The sequence below is a fragment of the Salvelinus alpinus genome, chromosome 4 (assembly GCF_045679555.1).
Source record: "Salvelinus alpinus chromosome 4, SLU_Salpinus.1, whole genome shotgun sequence".
Classification (NCBI taxonomy): Eukaryota; Metazoa; Chordata; class Actinopteri; order Salmoniformes; family Salmonidae; genus Salvelinus; species Salvelinus alpinus.
The window spans coordinates 93387618-93401796 of NC_092089.1; the positions used below are offsets into that span (position 1 = coordinate 93387618).

At 45.2% G+C, this 14179-nt stretch overlaps 1 protein-coding gene across 1 annotated transcript in view; it reads right to left on the bottom strand.

The window, feature by feature from the left end:
• Positions 1 to 903: 903 nt before the first annotated feature.
• Positions 904 to 14179, bottom strand: part of LOC139574677 (cysteine-rich and transmembrane domain-containing protein 1-like) — a 25547-nt gene continuing 12271 nt past the window's right edge. The window contains exons 2-3 of the mRNA XM_071399452.1: positions 13384 to 13719; positions 904 to 1142 (exon numbers count right to left, since the gene is read on the bottom strand). Of these exons, the coding sequence (XP_071255553.1) occupies positions 1039 to 1142; positions 13384 to 13699 (420 nt within the window). The 5' untranslated portion in view covers positions 13700 to 13719 and the 3' untranslated portion in view covers positions 904 to 1038. The remainder of the gene's footprint in view (positions 1143 to 13383; positions 13720 to 14179) is intronic.

A 14179-nucleotide genomic window follows, 5' to 3' on the forward strand; every position in this document is an offset into this window, starting at 1 on the left:
AGATTTATGTATAGTGTTTGTATGACTGAAGTCTTTAGTGAGAGGTCCAATCCTTTTTATTTAATAATTTCTGCCCTTCAAATTCATATTCATTATATAAATAGGCCTGTTTAATTTTCTCCGGCTTGCCATTCAAAATAAGGTGGAATTGTTTTGCTCATGTAATTTAATAAACAAGTCGTTAGTTGTAGGCAGGGCCGTAAGTAAGTAAATAGGTCAACTGGGAAATGACAAAATAATTAAATCAGGGTAATTTTTCCACAAATAAACAGATGTTGTCCTTTCCATGGTGGCAAAATGGTATCTAATTTGGCTAACTTTCTATAAATATAAATTGTAGCGAGATCATTTCTTTCTTTTGGGATATGTATACCAAGTATGTCCACTACATCGTCAGACCATTTTATTGGTAAACTACACGGTAATGTAAAAGTTGTCTTTTTTAGTGATCCAATATGTAATATGGTGCATTTATCATCATTCTGGTTTAATCCAGAGGTTAGAAAAATGATCTACATCCTCTAGGAGGCTGTGCAGGGATCCAAATTGCGTATTTAAAAGAAAACATGAATGATCAGCGTACAATGACACCTTTGTTATTAAGCCCTGGATTTCTAGGCCCTTGATATTATTGTTGGATCTGATTTGAATAGCTAACATTTTGATGGCCATAATAAATAGATATGCCGATAGTGGACAACCTTGATTTACTCCTCTTGACAATTTAATACTTCCCGAGAAGTAGCCATTATTTACTATTTTACACCTGGGGTTACTATACATAACTTTAAGCCATTGCATAAGAGACTCTCCAAAATTAAAATAGTCCAGGCATTTACATATAAATTCTAGTTGTACTTTATCAAAGGGCTTTTCAAAGTCCGCTATAAATACCAGGCCTGGTTTCCCAGATTTTCATAGTGTTCTATTGCTTCCAGTACTTGTTTTCTATTACAGATGAGAGGGACTTTGGGTTAAGGGTTAGGAGGTAAAGGGTAAGGGTCAAAGCAGATAAGGGTAAATGTCAGGGGTCAGAGGTTATGTGAGCATGTCCCACAAGCAGCAGCAGCAGAGAGCCGTCCAACAAGCAGTCAGACACGTGTCTCCTGAATCATCTCTCCTTCTCTCCTCCACCACGTACACTAGAGGAAGGGAGGGATGGGGAGAGAGAGAGGTAGACATTCATTTAAAGTTAAACCTTTACAACTGGCAGTAAAAAATATATATGTTTTATTGTCACATATACCAGATAGGTGCAATGAAATTAGGGTTATTAGCCCTGCTCAAGGGCACAGACAGATTTTTCACCTTGTCGGCTTGGGAACTCAAACCAGCGACATTTCGGTTACTGGCCAAACGCTCTAACCGCTAGGCTACCTGCCGCCCTTGGAATACACATACTTGGAATACACAAGTCACACACACTTAGCCCTAACAACCTACTCTTCTTGTTATCTTTGGTATATTTGCTGTTAATCATTAATGTGCACACACACACACACACACACACACACACACACACACACACACACACACACACACACACACACACACACACACACACACACACACACACACACACACTTTACAAAGGCTGCCATCTGGAAATAGTCAGGTCAGCTATGTGTTACCTGAGTGGCAAGGTAGTACCCCAGTACAAAAGGGACTGCTCTCTAGCAACAGTTACCAGGCAGTAAGTTTGCTGTGTTCATAACCAAGTGGGAAGGTGGTATTTACCAAATACAACTGGAAAGAAAACACTTGAAAGGAAAGGGGATACCTAGTCAGTTGTCCAACTGAATGTATTCAACTGAAATTTGTATTCGGCATTTAACCCAACCCCTCTGAATCAGAGAGGTGCAGAGGCCTGCCTTAATCGACATCCACGTCTTCGAATGGCCCCCCCAACTGGTAACTACGAGTGGAAAACTCATTTATCATCCGGGGCTCTGACATCACCTACTAAGGAAAGGACCTTGATAACAGCATTTTTGGCAGTTTAATACAGAAAACATTTATAAAAAGCAATCTATTAATATGGTTTTGGAACACTATACTTTGTTTACAAGCATGATACTGTAGCTATACTTTTTTTTGTTTATGGTTTAGGCCGTTTATTGGCAATTAGCCAATCAGCATTTCTCAACAAGTTCAAAGGTGACCCAATTCAGGAAACTAGGCGTATGTCGCAAGTCACAACTTCACAGGAGAGCCTTTTGAACATATTTATTTTTATTTTTTATCAAAATGCGTTTTTTGGCAGAAATGCCTTCTCGAACATCTGAACTTTCATGTGCCTTAAAATGAAACTTGTATGTCATCTGTAAATACGAATACAATTGTTAAATTACGAGCCTAGTTGGTTTAGCCACAGAGAAAGAGAGCAACCTTCCCGCCATCCATGATTGGCTGAGATAATGAGTGGGCTGGACATGCCGAGAGATGAGTTTGGATTGGTCTGTGGTGTTGCATCTTGTGTCTATAAAATGACCTGAAATATGTTGCTACTGCTCTCAATAACATTGCTGCTCTGAATTTATCAGGTGCTATCGACAAAGGTCAGTGGGAAAAGGTTGTGATGGACTACTTTCTGGACAACGATCGTGCCAAGCTATGCTGACTCTCTCTCACTCTTAAAATAACACGTTTTGAAATCAGTGGAACACAACCGGCCAAACAAGCTGTGCAAACTAAACGGAAACACAGGATGTTTTATAAAAGGGGTTGCAGTTTGTCGTGAAGCTCTCATCCATGTATACAGGTAAGAATCTAGCTACAGATTCAGATATTACACATTTCTAATTATGTCAGAAAGTTATTTTCATTGCATACTAAAGCTTGCTGTTAGCTAGCTAGCTGAGGTTCGATGGCTGGCTTGCTTGCTAACTAACAATGAACCTAACATGAAGCTTTCATCCATGTATACAGTGTGGCATACGGCAGGGAGAGATGAGGGGAGTGGTTACTGAGGGGAGATATCTGGCAGCCGGTTGGCTCCACCCCCGGGCCTTATATGGACTTCCTGCCCCAACGAGGCAAGGCTGTCGCTCATTAAACCAGGCAGTGCTTGGGGATAAAGGAAGAAGCAGCCTGCACAAAGTGGCAGAGTAGGAGAGAACCAAGAGTGTGAGACTACCATCCGCGAGACTACCATCCGCGAGACTACCATCCGCGAGACTACCATCCGCGAGACTACCATCCGCGAGACTACCATCCGCGAGACTACCATCCGTGAGACTACCATCCGCGCACCTACCATCCGCGCACCAGACCAGAGTGTGAGGATTACCCCTGGAAAACGGAATGGACAAAGAATGGCTTGTGGACTGAGTTGATTGGTGAATTCCCGCCTTTGTCCTTGTACCAAAACTCCACATTTGCATTCTATTTGTGATACTGGTGCATGTTTTGGTATTGAACTTGGTGATGTGGAAACCCCACACCCTTGAGCCTGCTACAACAGGTACAAATCTAGCTACAGATTCAATGTTATACATTTCTAATTTTGTCAGTTTTCAATGCAAACTAAAGCTTGCTGTTAGCTAGCCAGCTGGAGTTCGATCGCTGGCTTGCTAACTAACAATGAACCTAACATTTTGGTTAACTTTAGCTTGCTATTACAATTGGTTTGTCAGTAGCCAACATTCCCTGTACGAACTGTCTAGTGATATCTCAGAAAGCCATTTTGCATCTATTGTATAATAATGCTAAAATATTTGTATCTGGAATTTGTCTTTCAGCATCAGTAGATCACACCTGACTCTAATCCACCAGTCGTAGTCATCAAAGAGAACAGGCCCAAGCAAAGGCAGCAGCGCAGTCATCAACTACATGCACCATTTCTTCAACTACGGAGTTGGGAAACACGTGTGGACCTGAATTGTGATAACTGCAGTGGCCAAAACAAGAACAAGTTTGTGCTCTGGTATTGTGCCTGGTGGTCCATGCACAAGCTCTACCACAATCTGGACCTTCACTTCCTGATCCGACCAAGTTTTCCCCTGACTGGTGCTTCGGCCTCATCAAGCAACGCTTCAGAAAGACCAGAGTGAACTCTGTCTGAGATTGCTGGTGTTGTGAAGGACTGGAGGATGGCACGGTGCTGGTGGAAGGATATGGCTGGCAACACTTGACTCTGTACTTCAGGCCGCTGCCACAGATCAAGCAGTACCAGTATGAGGTTAATCTTATCTAAACTTGGGAGGTGAATTGATGTGCAGGGTTGTAGTGTCTTATTTCTTCTTCTCTGTTTTACAGCTTCGATGCTCTGGAGCCTGGTGTTGTAGTCAAGGAGTGTTCAGACTGTCGGGACCAGACTGTCGGGACCAGACTGTCGGGACCAGGTTCCAGCTGCAGCGCATCCTTCCATAGATGGTCTGCCTGTAACAGCATCATCTGAACTGGACAAAGCTAGACAAACGCATGTTGTCGAGGAGATCAGGGAGTTTTGCAACGAAGAGGCTATGGACATCACATGCCCTGCACCAAGGACAGAAACAGGCTCTTCAAATATAGATTCCCTTGTTCATGCGGGGTTTGGACGGACCAGTTACCAGCACTATCTGCAGTGCCTCTATTCACATGACACCATACGTTGCTGCTATTATTTTGTTATCCTGCTGCTCAGCCACTTGACCCCATGTAACTACCTCGTCTGTCACCGATATCATTATTGTACATACTGTATATTTAATTTATTTTGACACCATCTTTCTGATATTGCTACTATGCAAGTAACCATTTGGCTGTACTGTTTACACCTTCTGTAGAGACCATCCACTTAGCAGAATGTTGACATATGATTGTAACATGATTTTGTGACATAACACAACATCACGTGACTGTATCAAGTGTCCACCACATGCATCTGTTTATGTACATGTGCACCTCACTCAGGTTTCAACTCATGTATGGAATACTGGTATTTACGACTTCACAACTGGTAAATTCCCAACTCCCACTTGGTTATGAATGCAGCATTCAAGTCCCATTGCCTGGTTTCTTAGTGGCAGTCCACTATTCACCACTGAGAAGGTATTATCCAGGTAAACAAATACAGGGCCTGACTAAAGTCACCTTTCTGATTTGGACAACGCCCCTTTAAATCATATGACATGAACAAAAGCAGAAAGTGATCTGGCTATCATGTGGTTAGCTACAACAACCTTCCCCTTTAAGAACACACAATGGGACGCTGATATAAAATAACCGTATACAGTGCATTCGGAAAGTATTCAGACCCCTTGACTTTCTCCACGTTACAGCCTTATTCTAAAATGGATTAAATAAAAGTATTCAATCTACACACAACACCCCATAATGACAAAGCAAAAACAAGTTTAGACATTTTTGCATAAGTATTCAGACCATTTGCTGCACAAAATTGAGCTCAGGTGCATCCTGTTCCATTGATCATCCTTGAGATGTTTCTCCAACTTGGAGTCCACCATGAGGTCGAAGGAATTGTTCACAGAGCTCTGAGACAGGATTGTGTCGAGGCACAGATCTGGGGAAAGGTACCAAAACATTTATGCAGCATTGAAGGTCCCCAAGAACACAGTGGTCTCCATCATTTTTAAACTGGAAGAAGTTTAGAATCACCAAGACTCTTCCTAGAGCTGGCCGCCCGGCCAAACTGAGCAATCGAGGGAGAAGGGCCTTGGTCAGGGAGCTGACCAGAACCCAATGGTCACTCTGACAGACCTCTAGAGTTCCTCTGTGGAGATGGGAGAACAACCATCTCTTCAGCACTCCACCTTTATGGTAGAGTGTCCAGATGGAAGCCACTCCTCAGTAAAAGGCACATTAGGGCCCGCTTGGAGTTTGCCAAAAGGCACCTAAAGACTCTCAGACCATAAGAAACCAGATTCTCTGTTCTGATGAAACCAAGATTGAACTCTTTGGCCTGAATGCAAAGTGTCACGTCTGAAGGAAATATGGCACCATCCCTACGGTGAAGCATGATAGTGGAAGCATCATGCTGTGGGGATGTTTTCAGCAGCAGGGACTGTGAGACTAGTCAGGATCAAGGGAAAGACAAACGGAGCAAAGAACAGAGAGATCCTTGATGAAAACCTGCTCTAGAATGCTCAGGATCTCAGACTGGGGCAAAGGTTCACCTTCCAACAGGATAACGACCCTAAGCACACAGCCAAGACAACGCAGGAGTGGCTTCAAGACAAGTCTCTGAACGTCCTTGAGTGGCCCAGCCAGAACTCGGACTTGAACCCGATCGAACATCTCTGGAGAGACCTGAAAATAGCTGTGCAGCGACGCTCCCCACCCAACCTGACCGAACTTGAGAGGATCTGCAGAGAAGAATAGGAGAAACTCCCCAAATACAGATGTGCCAAGCTTGTAGCGTCATACCCAAGAAGACTCAAGGCTGTAATGGCTGCCAAAAGTGCTTCAACAATGTACTGACTAAATGGTTTGAATACTTAAAGTACCAGTCAAAAGTTTGGACACACCTACTCATTTAAGGGTTTTTCTTTATTTGTACAATTTTCTACATTGTAGAATAATAGTGAAGACATCAAAACTATGAAATAACATACGGAATCATGTAATAACCCAAAAAAGTGTTAAACAAATCAAATAAGATTTGAGATTCTTCAAAATAGCCACCCTTCGCCTAGATGACAGCTTTGCACACTTGCCATTCTCTCAACCAGCTTCATGAGGTAGTCATCTGGAATGCATTTCAATTAACAGGTGTGCCTTGTTAAAAATTAATTTGTGGAATTTCTTTCCTTCTTAATGCGTTTGAGCCAATCAGTTGTGTTGTGAGAAGGTAGGGGTGGTATACAGAAGATAGCCATATTTGGTAAAAGACCAAGTCCATATTATGGCAAGAACAGCTCAAATAAGCAAAGAGAAACAACAGTCAATCATTACTTCAAGACAAAGGTCAGTCAATCCGGAAAATTTCAAGAACTTTTTTCTTCAACTGCAGTTTCTTAAACCATCAAGCGCTATGATTATAACATTTATTTAATCCATTTTAGAATAAGACTAATGGAATAAAATGTGGAAAAAGTCAAGGGATCTGAATACTTTCTGAATGCACTGTATGTATGTATATTTATGTATGTATATCTTTTTTTCACACTTATTTTACTTTGTCAATATGTGTTTGTTGTCAATGTTAGGCGTCAACTGGTGGCAGTTGTGAAAAAAGTCTATAGTTGGATGAGTTGCAGAGAAAATAATGCCATTGTTGATTAGATGCATTTTTCATTAATTAGGCTTTTCTCTTGAACAATATGGTCTATCTACTACAAACTCTACGGATCCAGATATAAAAAATGTATACTATATATGAATACTTTTTTTTTTAAAGTTATTGTAGTATGAATTAGATTCTGTGCATTACCTAAATTACTGAAGATTCCGGTAACTTTCCGGTAGCTTTGCAACCCTAGATAGACATGTCTGACACACTGGTTCCAAGATGTTTCACAATTTAAATGATTCACCTAGTCAAGGACCTGAACCAGCTCACCTGATTCACCTAGTCAAGGACCTGAACCAGCTCACCTGATTCACCTAGTCAAGGACCTGAACCAGCTCACCTGATTCATCTAGTCAAGGACCCGAACCAGCTCACCTGATTCATCTAGTCAAGGACCCGAACCAGCTCACCTGATTCATCTAGTCAAGGACCCGAACCAGCTCACCTGATTCATCTAGTCAAGGACCCGAACCAGCTCACCTGATTCATCTAGTCAAGGACCCGAACCAGCTCACCAGATTCACCTAGTCAAGGACCTGAACCAGCTCACCTGATTCACCTAGTCAAGGACCTGAACCAGCTCACCTGATTCACCTAGTCAAGGACCTGAACCAAATCACCTGATTCACCTAGTCAAGGACCTGAACCAGCTCACCTGATTCACCTATTCAAGGACCTGAACCAGCTCACCTGATTCACCTAGTCAAGGGCCTGATGATTAGTTGACAAGTTCAATCAGGTGTGCTAGCTCTGGAATATTTTATTTTATTTAACTTGGCAAGTCAGTTAAGAACAAATTCTTATTCACAATGACGGCCTACCCCAGCCAAAACCGGACGACGCTGGGCCAATTGCGCGCCGCCCTATGGGACTACCAATCATGGCTGGCTGTGATAGAGCCTGGAATCAAACCAGGGTCTGTAGTGACGCCGCTAGCACTGAGAGGCAGTGCCTAGACCGCTGCGCCACTCGGGAGCCCCCAATAGATCAAATACCTGGACCGGCTGGGGATCCCCGGGGAGACATTGTTCCCAAAGCCCCACCAGCGTCTTTGCATTCAGAGAAGTCAAGGTAGGGCTGACCCCATTTCGTCGACTGGTTGATTATTTGATCGATAGAGATTTCTTTAGTCAAGCACAAGAGCACCCGTCTGATTTACGTCTCTCAGTGGACTAATCCATTGTGGAGGCCACGGGGATGGGACAGTCCATCACTCTAAGATATGTGATACTGACATTGTATATGGTTATATTATGTAAAAATAATGGTGCAATATTAATAAATCTAATATTATTTTATAACAAATGTGCTTTTCCCCGCACTGGATACGATCGCGGTCCACCGTTCTGAATCAATCTTCAGTGAGCCGTAGATTTGCCGCCTTTACCTATGTGCATTATACGGAAGTTAAGCAGCACGATGGGACTGAGAACAATGTGGCGGAGGCCGCAGCAGAGACCAGGAAACATTCCCTGCATTAGCCTAATTGTCTAAGAAAGTTGAGGAGAGAGGAAACCCCAATTTAATTAGGTCTATAATCAACTGTTAAATGTCCCTGTCATGTTTTGTCATTGATTATCATGTCTTGTCCCTGTGCTTCCCTTCTATTCGTTTCCCTCTGCTGGTCTTATTAGGTTCTTTCCCTTTTTCTATCCCTCTCTCTCCCCCTCCCTTTCCCCCTCTCCGCATCTCAACCATCTCCTTCCACCGGCTCAGAGACTGAGCCCATGCAGCTGGGAGGTATTCGCATCTCGACTAAGGAGAGGGAACGGAGAATCACCAACCGCCTTTGCCTCTATTGCGGTTCTGCTGGACATTTTGTCATGTCATGTCCAGTAAAAGCCAGAGCTCATCAGTAAGCGGAGGGCTACTGGTGAGCGCTACTACTCAGGTCTCTCCATCAAGATCCTGTACTACCTTGTCGGTCCATCTACGCTGGACCGGTTCGGCTGCTTCCTGCAGTGCCTTGATAGACTCTGGGGCTGAGGGTTGTTTTATGGACGAAGCATGGGCTCGGAAACATGACATTCCTCTCAGACAGTTAGGGAAGCCCACGCCCATGTTCGCCTTAGATGGTAGTCTTCTCCCCAGTATCAGATGTGAGACACTACCTTTAACCCTCACAGTATCTGGTAACCACAGTGAGACCATTTCCTTTTGATTTTTCGTTCACCTTTTACACCTGTTGTTTTGGGTCATCCCTGGCTAGTATGTCATAATCCTTCTATTAATTGGTCTAGTAATTCTATCCTATCCTGGAACGTTTCTTGTCATGTGAAGTGTTTAATGTCTGCTATCCCTCCTGTTTCTTCTGTCCCCTCTTCTCAGGAGGAACCTGGTGATTTGACAGGAGTGCCGGAGGAATATCATGATCTGCGCACGGTCTTCAGTCGGTCCAGAGCCAACTCTCTTCCTCCTCACCGGTCGTATGATTGTTGTATTGATCTCCTTCCGGGGACCACTCCCCCTCGGGGTAGACTATACTCTCTGTCGGCTCCCGAACGTAAGGCTCTCGAGGATTATCTGTCTGTTTCTCTCGACGCCGGTACCGTGGTGCCTTCTTCCTCTCCCGCCGGAGCGGGGTTTTTTTTTGTTAAGAAGAAGGACGGCACTCTGCGCCCCTGCGTGGATTATCGAGGGCTGAATGACATAACGGTTAAGAATCGTTATCCGCTTCCCCTTATGTCGTCAGCCTTCGAGATTCTGCAGGGAGCCAGGTTCTTTACTAAGTTGGACCTTCGTAACGCTTACCATCTCGTGCGCATCAGAGAGGGGGACGAGTGGAAGACGGCGTTTAACACTCCGTTAGGGCATTTTGAATACCGGGTTCTGCCGTTCGGTCTCGCTAATGCTCCAGCTGTCTTTCAGGCATTAGTTAATGATGTACTGAGAGACATGCTGAACATCTTTGTTTTCGTTTACCTTGACGATATCCTGATTTTTTCACCGTCACTCGAGATTCATGTTCAGCACGTTCGACGTGTACTCCAGCGCCTTTTAGAGAATTGTCTCTACGTGAAGGCTGAGAAGTGCGCCTTTCATGTCTCCTCTGTCACATTTCTCGGTTCTGTTATTTCCGCTGAAGGCATTCAGATGGATCCCGCTAAGGTCCAGGCTGTCAGCGATTGGCCCGTTCCTAAGTCACGTGTCGAGTTGCAGCGCTTTCTCGGTTTCGCTAATTTCTATCGGCGTTTCATTCGTAATTTCGGTCAAGTGGCTGCCCCCCTCACAGCTCTGACTTCTGTCAAGACGTGCTTTAAGTGGTCCGGTTCCGCCCAGGGAGCTTTTGATCTCCTCAAGAAGCGTTTTACATCCGCTCCTATCCTTGTTACTCCTGACGTCACTAAACAATTCATTGTCGAGGTTGACGCTTCAGAGGTGGGCGTGGGAGCCATTCTGTCCCAGCGCTTCCATTCTGACGATAAGGTCCATCCTTGCGCTTATTTTTCTCATCGCCTGTCGCCATCGGAACGCAACTATGATGTGGGTAACCGCGAACTGCTCGCCATCCGCTTAGCCATAGGCGAATGGCGACAGTGGTTGGAGGGGGCGACCGTCCCTTTTGTCGTTTGGACTGACCATAAGAACCTTGAGTACATCCGTTCTGCCAAACGACTTAATGCACGTCAAGCTCGTTGGGCGTTGTTTTTCGCTCGTTTCGAGTTCGTGATTTCTTATCGCCCGGGAAATAAGAACACCAAGCCTGATGCCTTATCCCGTCTCTTTAGTTCTTCTGTGGCTTCTACCGACCCCGAGGGGATTCTCCCTGAAGGGCGTGTTGTCGGGTTGACTGTCTGGGGAATTGAGAGACAGGTAAAGCAAGCACTCACTCACACTGCGTCGCCGCGCGCTTGTCCTAGTAACCTTCTGTTCGTTCCTGTCTCTACTCGTCTGGCTGTTCTTCAGTGGGCTCACTCTGCCAAGTTAGCATGGCCTCCCGTTAGACGCCGTTTCAGACAGAGGCCCGCAATTCACGTCACAGTTTTGGAGGGAGTTCTGTCGTTTGATTGGTGCTTCCGTCAGTCTCTCTTCCGGGTTTCATCCCCAGTCTAACGGTCAAGCAGAAAGGGCCAATCAGTCGATTGGTCGCATATTACGCAGCCTTTCTTTTCGAAACCCTGCGTCTTGGGCAGAACAGCTCCCCTGGGCAGAATACGCTCACAACTCGCTTCCTTCGTCTGCTACCGGGCTATCTCCGTTTCAGAGTAGTCTTGGGTACCAGCCTCCTCTGTTCTCGTCCCAGCTCGCCGAGTCCAGCGTTCCCTCCGCTCAGGCTTTTGTCCAACGTTGTGAGCGCACCTGGAGGAGGGTCAGGTCTGCACTTTGCCGTTACAGGGCGCAGACTGTGAGAGCCGCCAATAAACGTAGGATTAAGAGTCCTAGGTATTGTCGCGGTCAGAGAGTGTGGCATCCACTCGTAACCTTCCCCTTACGACAGCTTCTCGCAAGTTGACTCCGCGGTTCATTGGTCCGTTCCGTGTCTCTCAGGTCGTCAATCCTGTCGCTGTGCGACTGCTTCTTTCGCGACATCTTCGTCGCGTCCACCCTGTCTTCCATGTCTCCTGTGTCAAGCCTTTTCTTCGCGCCCCCGTTCGTCTTCCCCCCCCCCCCCCGTCCTTGTCGAGGGCGCACCTATTTACAAGGTACGGAAGATCATGGACATGCGTTCTCGGGGACGTGGTCACCAGTACTTAGTGGATTGGGAGGGTTACGGTCCTGAGGAGAGGAGTTGGGTTCCATCTCGGGACGTGCTGGACCGTTCGTTGATTGATGATTTCCTCCGTTGCCGCCAGGGTTCCTCCTCGAGTGCGCCAGGAGGCGCTTGGTGAGTGGGGGGGTACTGTCATGTTTTGTCATTGATTATCATGTCTTGTCCCTGTGCTTCCCTTCTATTCGTTTCCCTCTGCTGGTCTTATTAGGTTCTTTCCCTTTTTCTATCCCTCTCTCTCCCCCTCCCTCTCTCCCTCTCTCGCTCTCTCTCTCTCTATCGTTCCGTTCCTGCTCCCAGCTGTTCCTCATTCTCCTAACTACCTCATTTACTCTTTCACACCTGTCCCCTATTTTGCCCTCTGATTAGAGTCCCTATTTCTCCCTCTGTTTTCCGCTTCTGTCCTTGTCGGATCCTTATTTGATGTTTGCTGTTCTGTGTCCTTGTTCCGCCCTGTCGTGTTTTTGCCTTCTTCAGATGCTGCGTGTGAGCAGGTGTCTATGTCAGCTACGGCCTGTGCCTTCCCGAAGCGACCTGCAGTCTGTGGTCGCGTCTCCAGTCGTTCCTCTCTACTGACGAGAGGATTTCAGTTTTCCTGTTTTGGATTTACCTAAGATAATATCCAGGAGTATCGTTTTTGTTTAAGACTGGAATAAAGACTCTGTTTCTATTAAGTCGCTTTTGGGTCCTCATTCACCAGCATAACAGTCCCTGGCTTCATAAATCATCCATATACAGACAGACATCTCCAGAAATGAGACAGATCCTGCTTCTGTTGCCCGTTTGACTGTGTGTTTAATAGCCTACTGATTCTGTGAGCACCAAGCCTCATGCAGCAGCAAAATGTTGGATAAAGAAATGTCACAGATTTGTCCGTTTTAATCTTTGCTCTGCTGTAATAAAGGCTTTACAATTATTTTTGTTAGAACAGACTTGTATTACTTACAATGTATTTAGTGTTATTTACACTCTTCCAAACAGGCAGAACAATGATACTGTAATCTAACAGCACCTGTTTGTCACACATAATATACACACAGCTCTCGCTCCTATACCCTCATTTTTCTTGATCTCCTTATTGTTATTATTACTGTTATTATGATAATAAGTCATGTCATTTTCATTAGTGGTCTTTGTATAGTATCCTTGTATAACCACCATGGTTAGGTCTAAGAGCGTCCTGTTTAGTCTTAATACCGTAACTTACTTAGGCCTATATTTCAATATACAGGCTACTGTTTCAATCAATCAATCATTCATTTGTTATTGCCATCACACAGCATATGATACATTCATGCTTTGAAATTCAATCAGGCATTTTATAGTTTTAAATTAAATAACAAAGGGAGCTTTGAATAATTAGCCTAAACAATAAACCGCAATTGACGATGTAACTGTTTTTAGTCTGCTGTAATAAAGGTTTTATATATATATATATCACCTGTGTTTTTAGGTGCCTCTCCATACATGGGTCCTGGGGGTGGTCCTCCTTGCCATCCAAACTGGGGCTGTCCAGGGTAGCCCTCCTGGTAGGGGCCTGCTTGTCCCTGGCCGGGGTAGGGTCCAGGGGGTCCCCCGGGGCCAGCAGGGTAGCCTGGGTTTTGAGGAGGGAATCCTCCAGGTTGCTCCATGTTTACGGGGTAACCCTGGGGAGGGTATCCCTGCTGGGCGTATCCCTGCTGGGGGTAACCCTGCGGGGGGTAACCCTGCTGGGGATAACCAGGGGCCTGGTACGGAGGAGGCTGCTCAAAATTCATCTGCTAGACAACAGAGACACCTGTAGAAAGAGGGGAAGGGAAGAGGTGGAAAGAGAGGGAGGAAGGGAGAGGGAGAGAGGGATGGATGGGGAGAGGAAGAGAGAGATGTTTAATGTTTATTCTAATGTGTAAACACAATTCCTTTTGTATTGCTCCTATAATGAAGCCAATAAAGCTATGTTGAATGTAACTGAACAGAGACGAGGAAGGAGCATTTAGGAAAAAAAGAGAGATTGGAGGAGAGGGACAAACAAATGTATTGTTGCAGTTTCACAGCCCTGCAGAGAGTCAACACAGGCTGGAGAAAACAGTAGACAAGTGTGTGTGAGAGAAAGTCCATAGGAGTCCCTTTAGCCAGTGCTTGTCATGGCCAGTGGTTGTCACTCGCCCCCCATTTCCTGTAGTCCACAATCAGCTCCTTTGTCTTGCTGACGTTGAGGGAGAGGTTGTTGCTCCGGTACGACACTGTCAGGTCCCTGA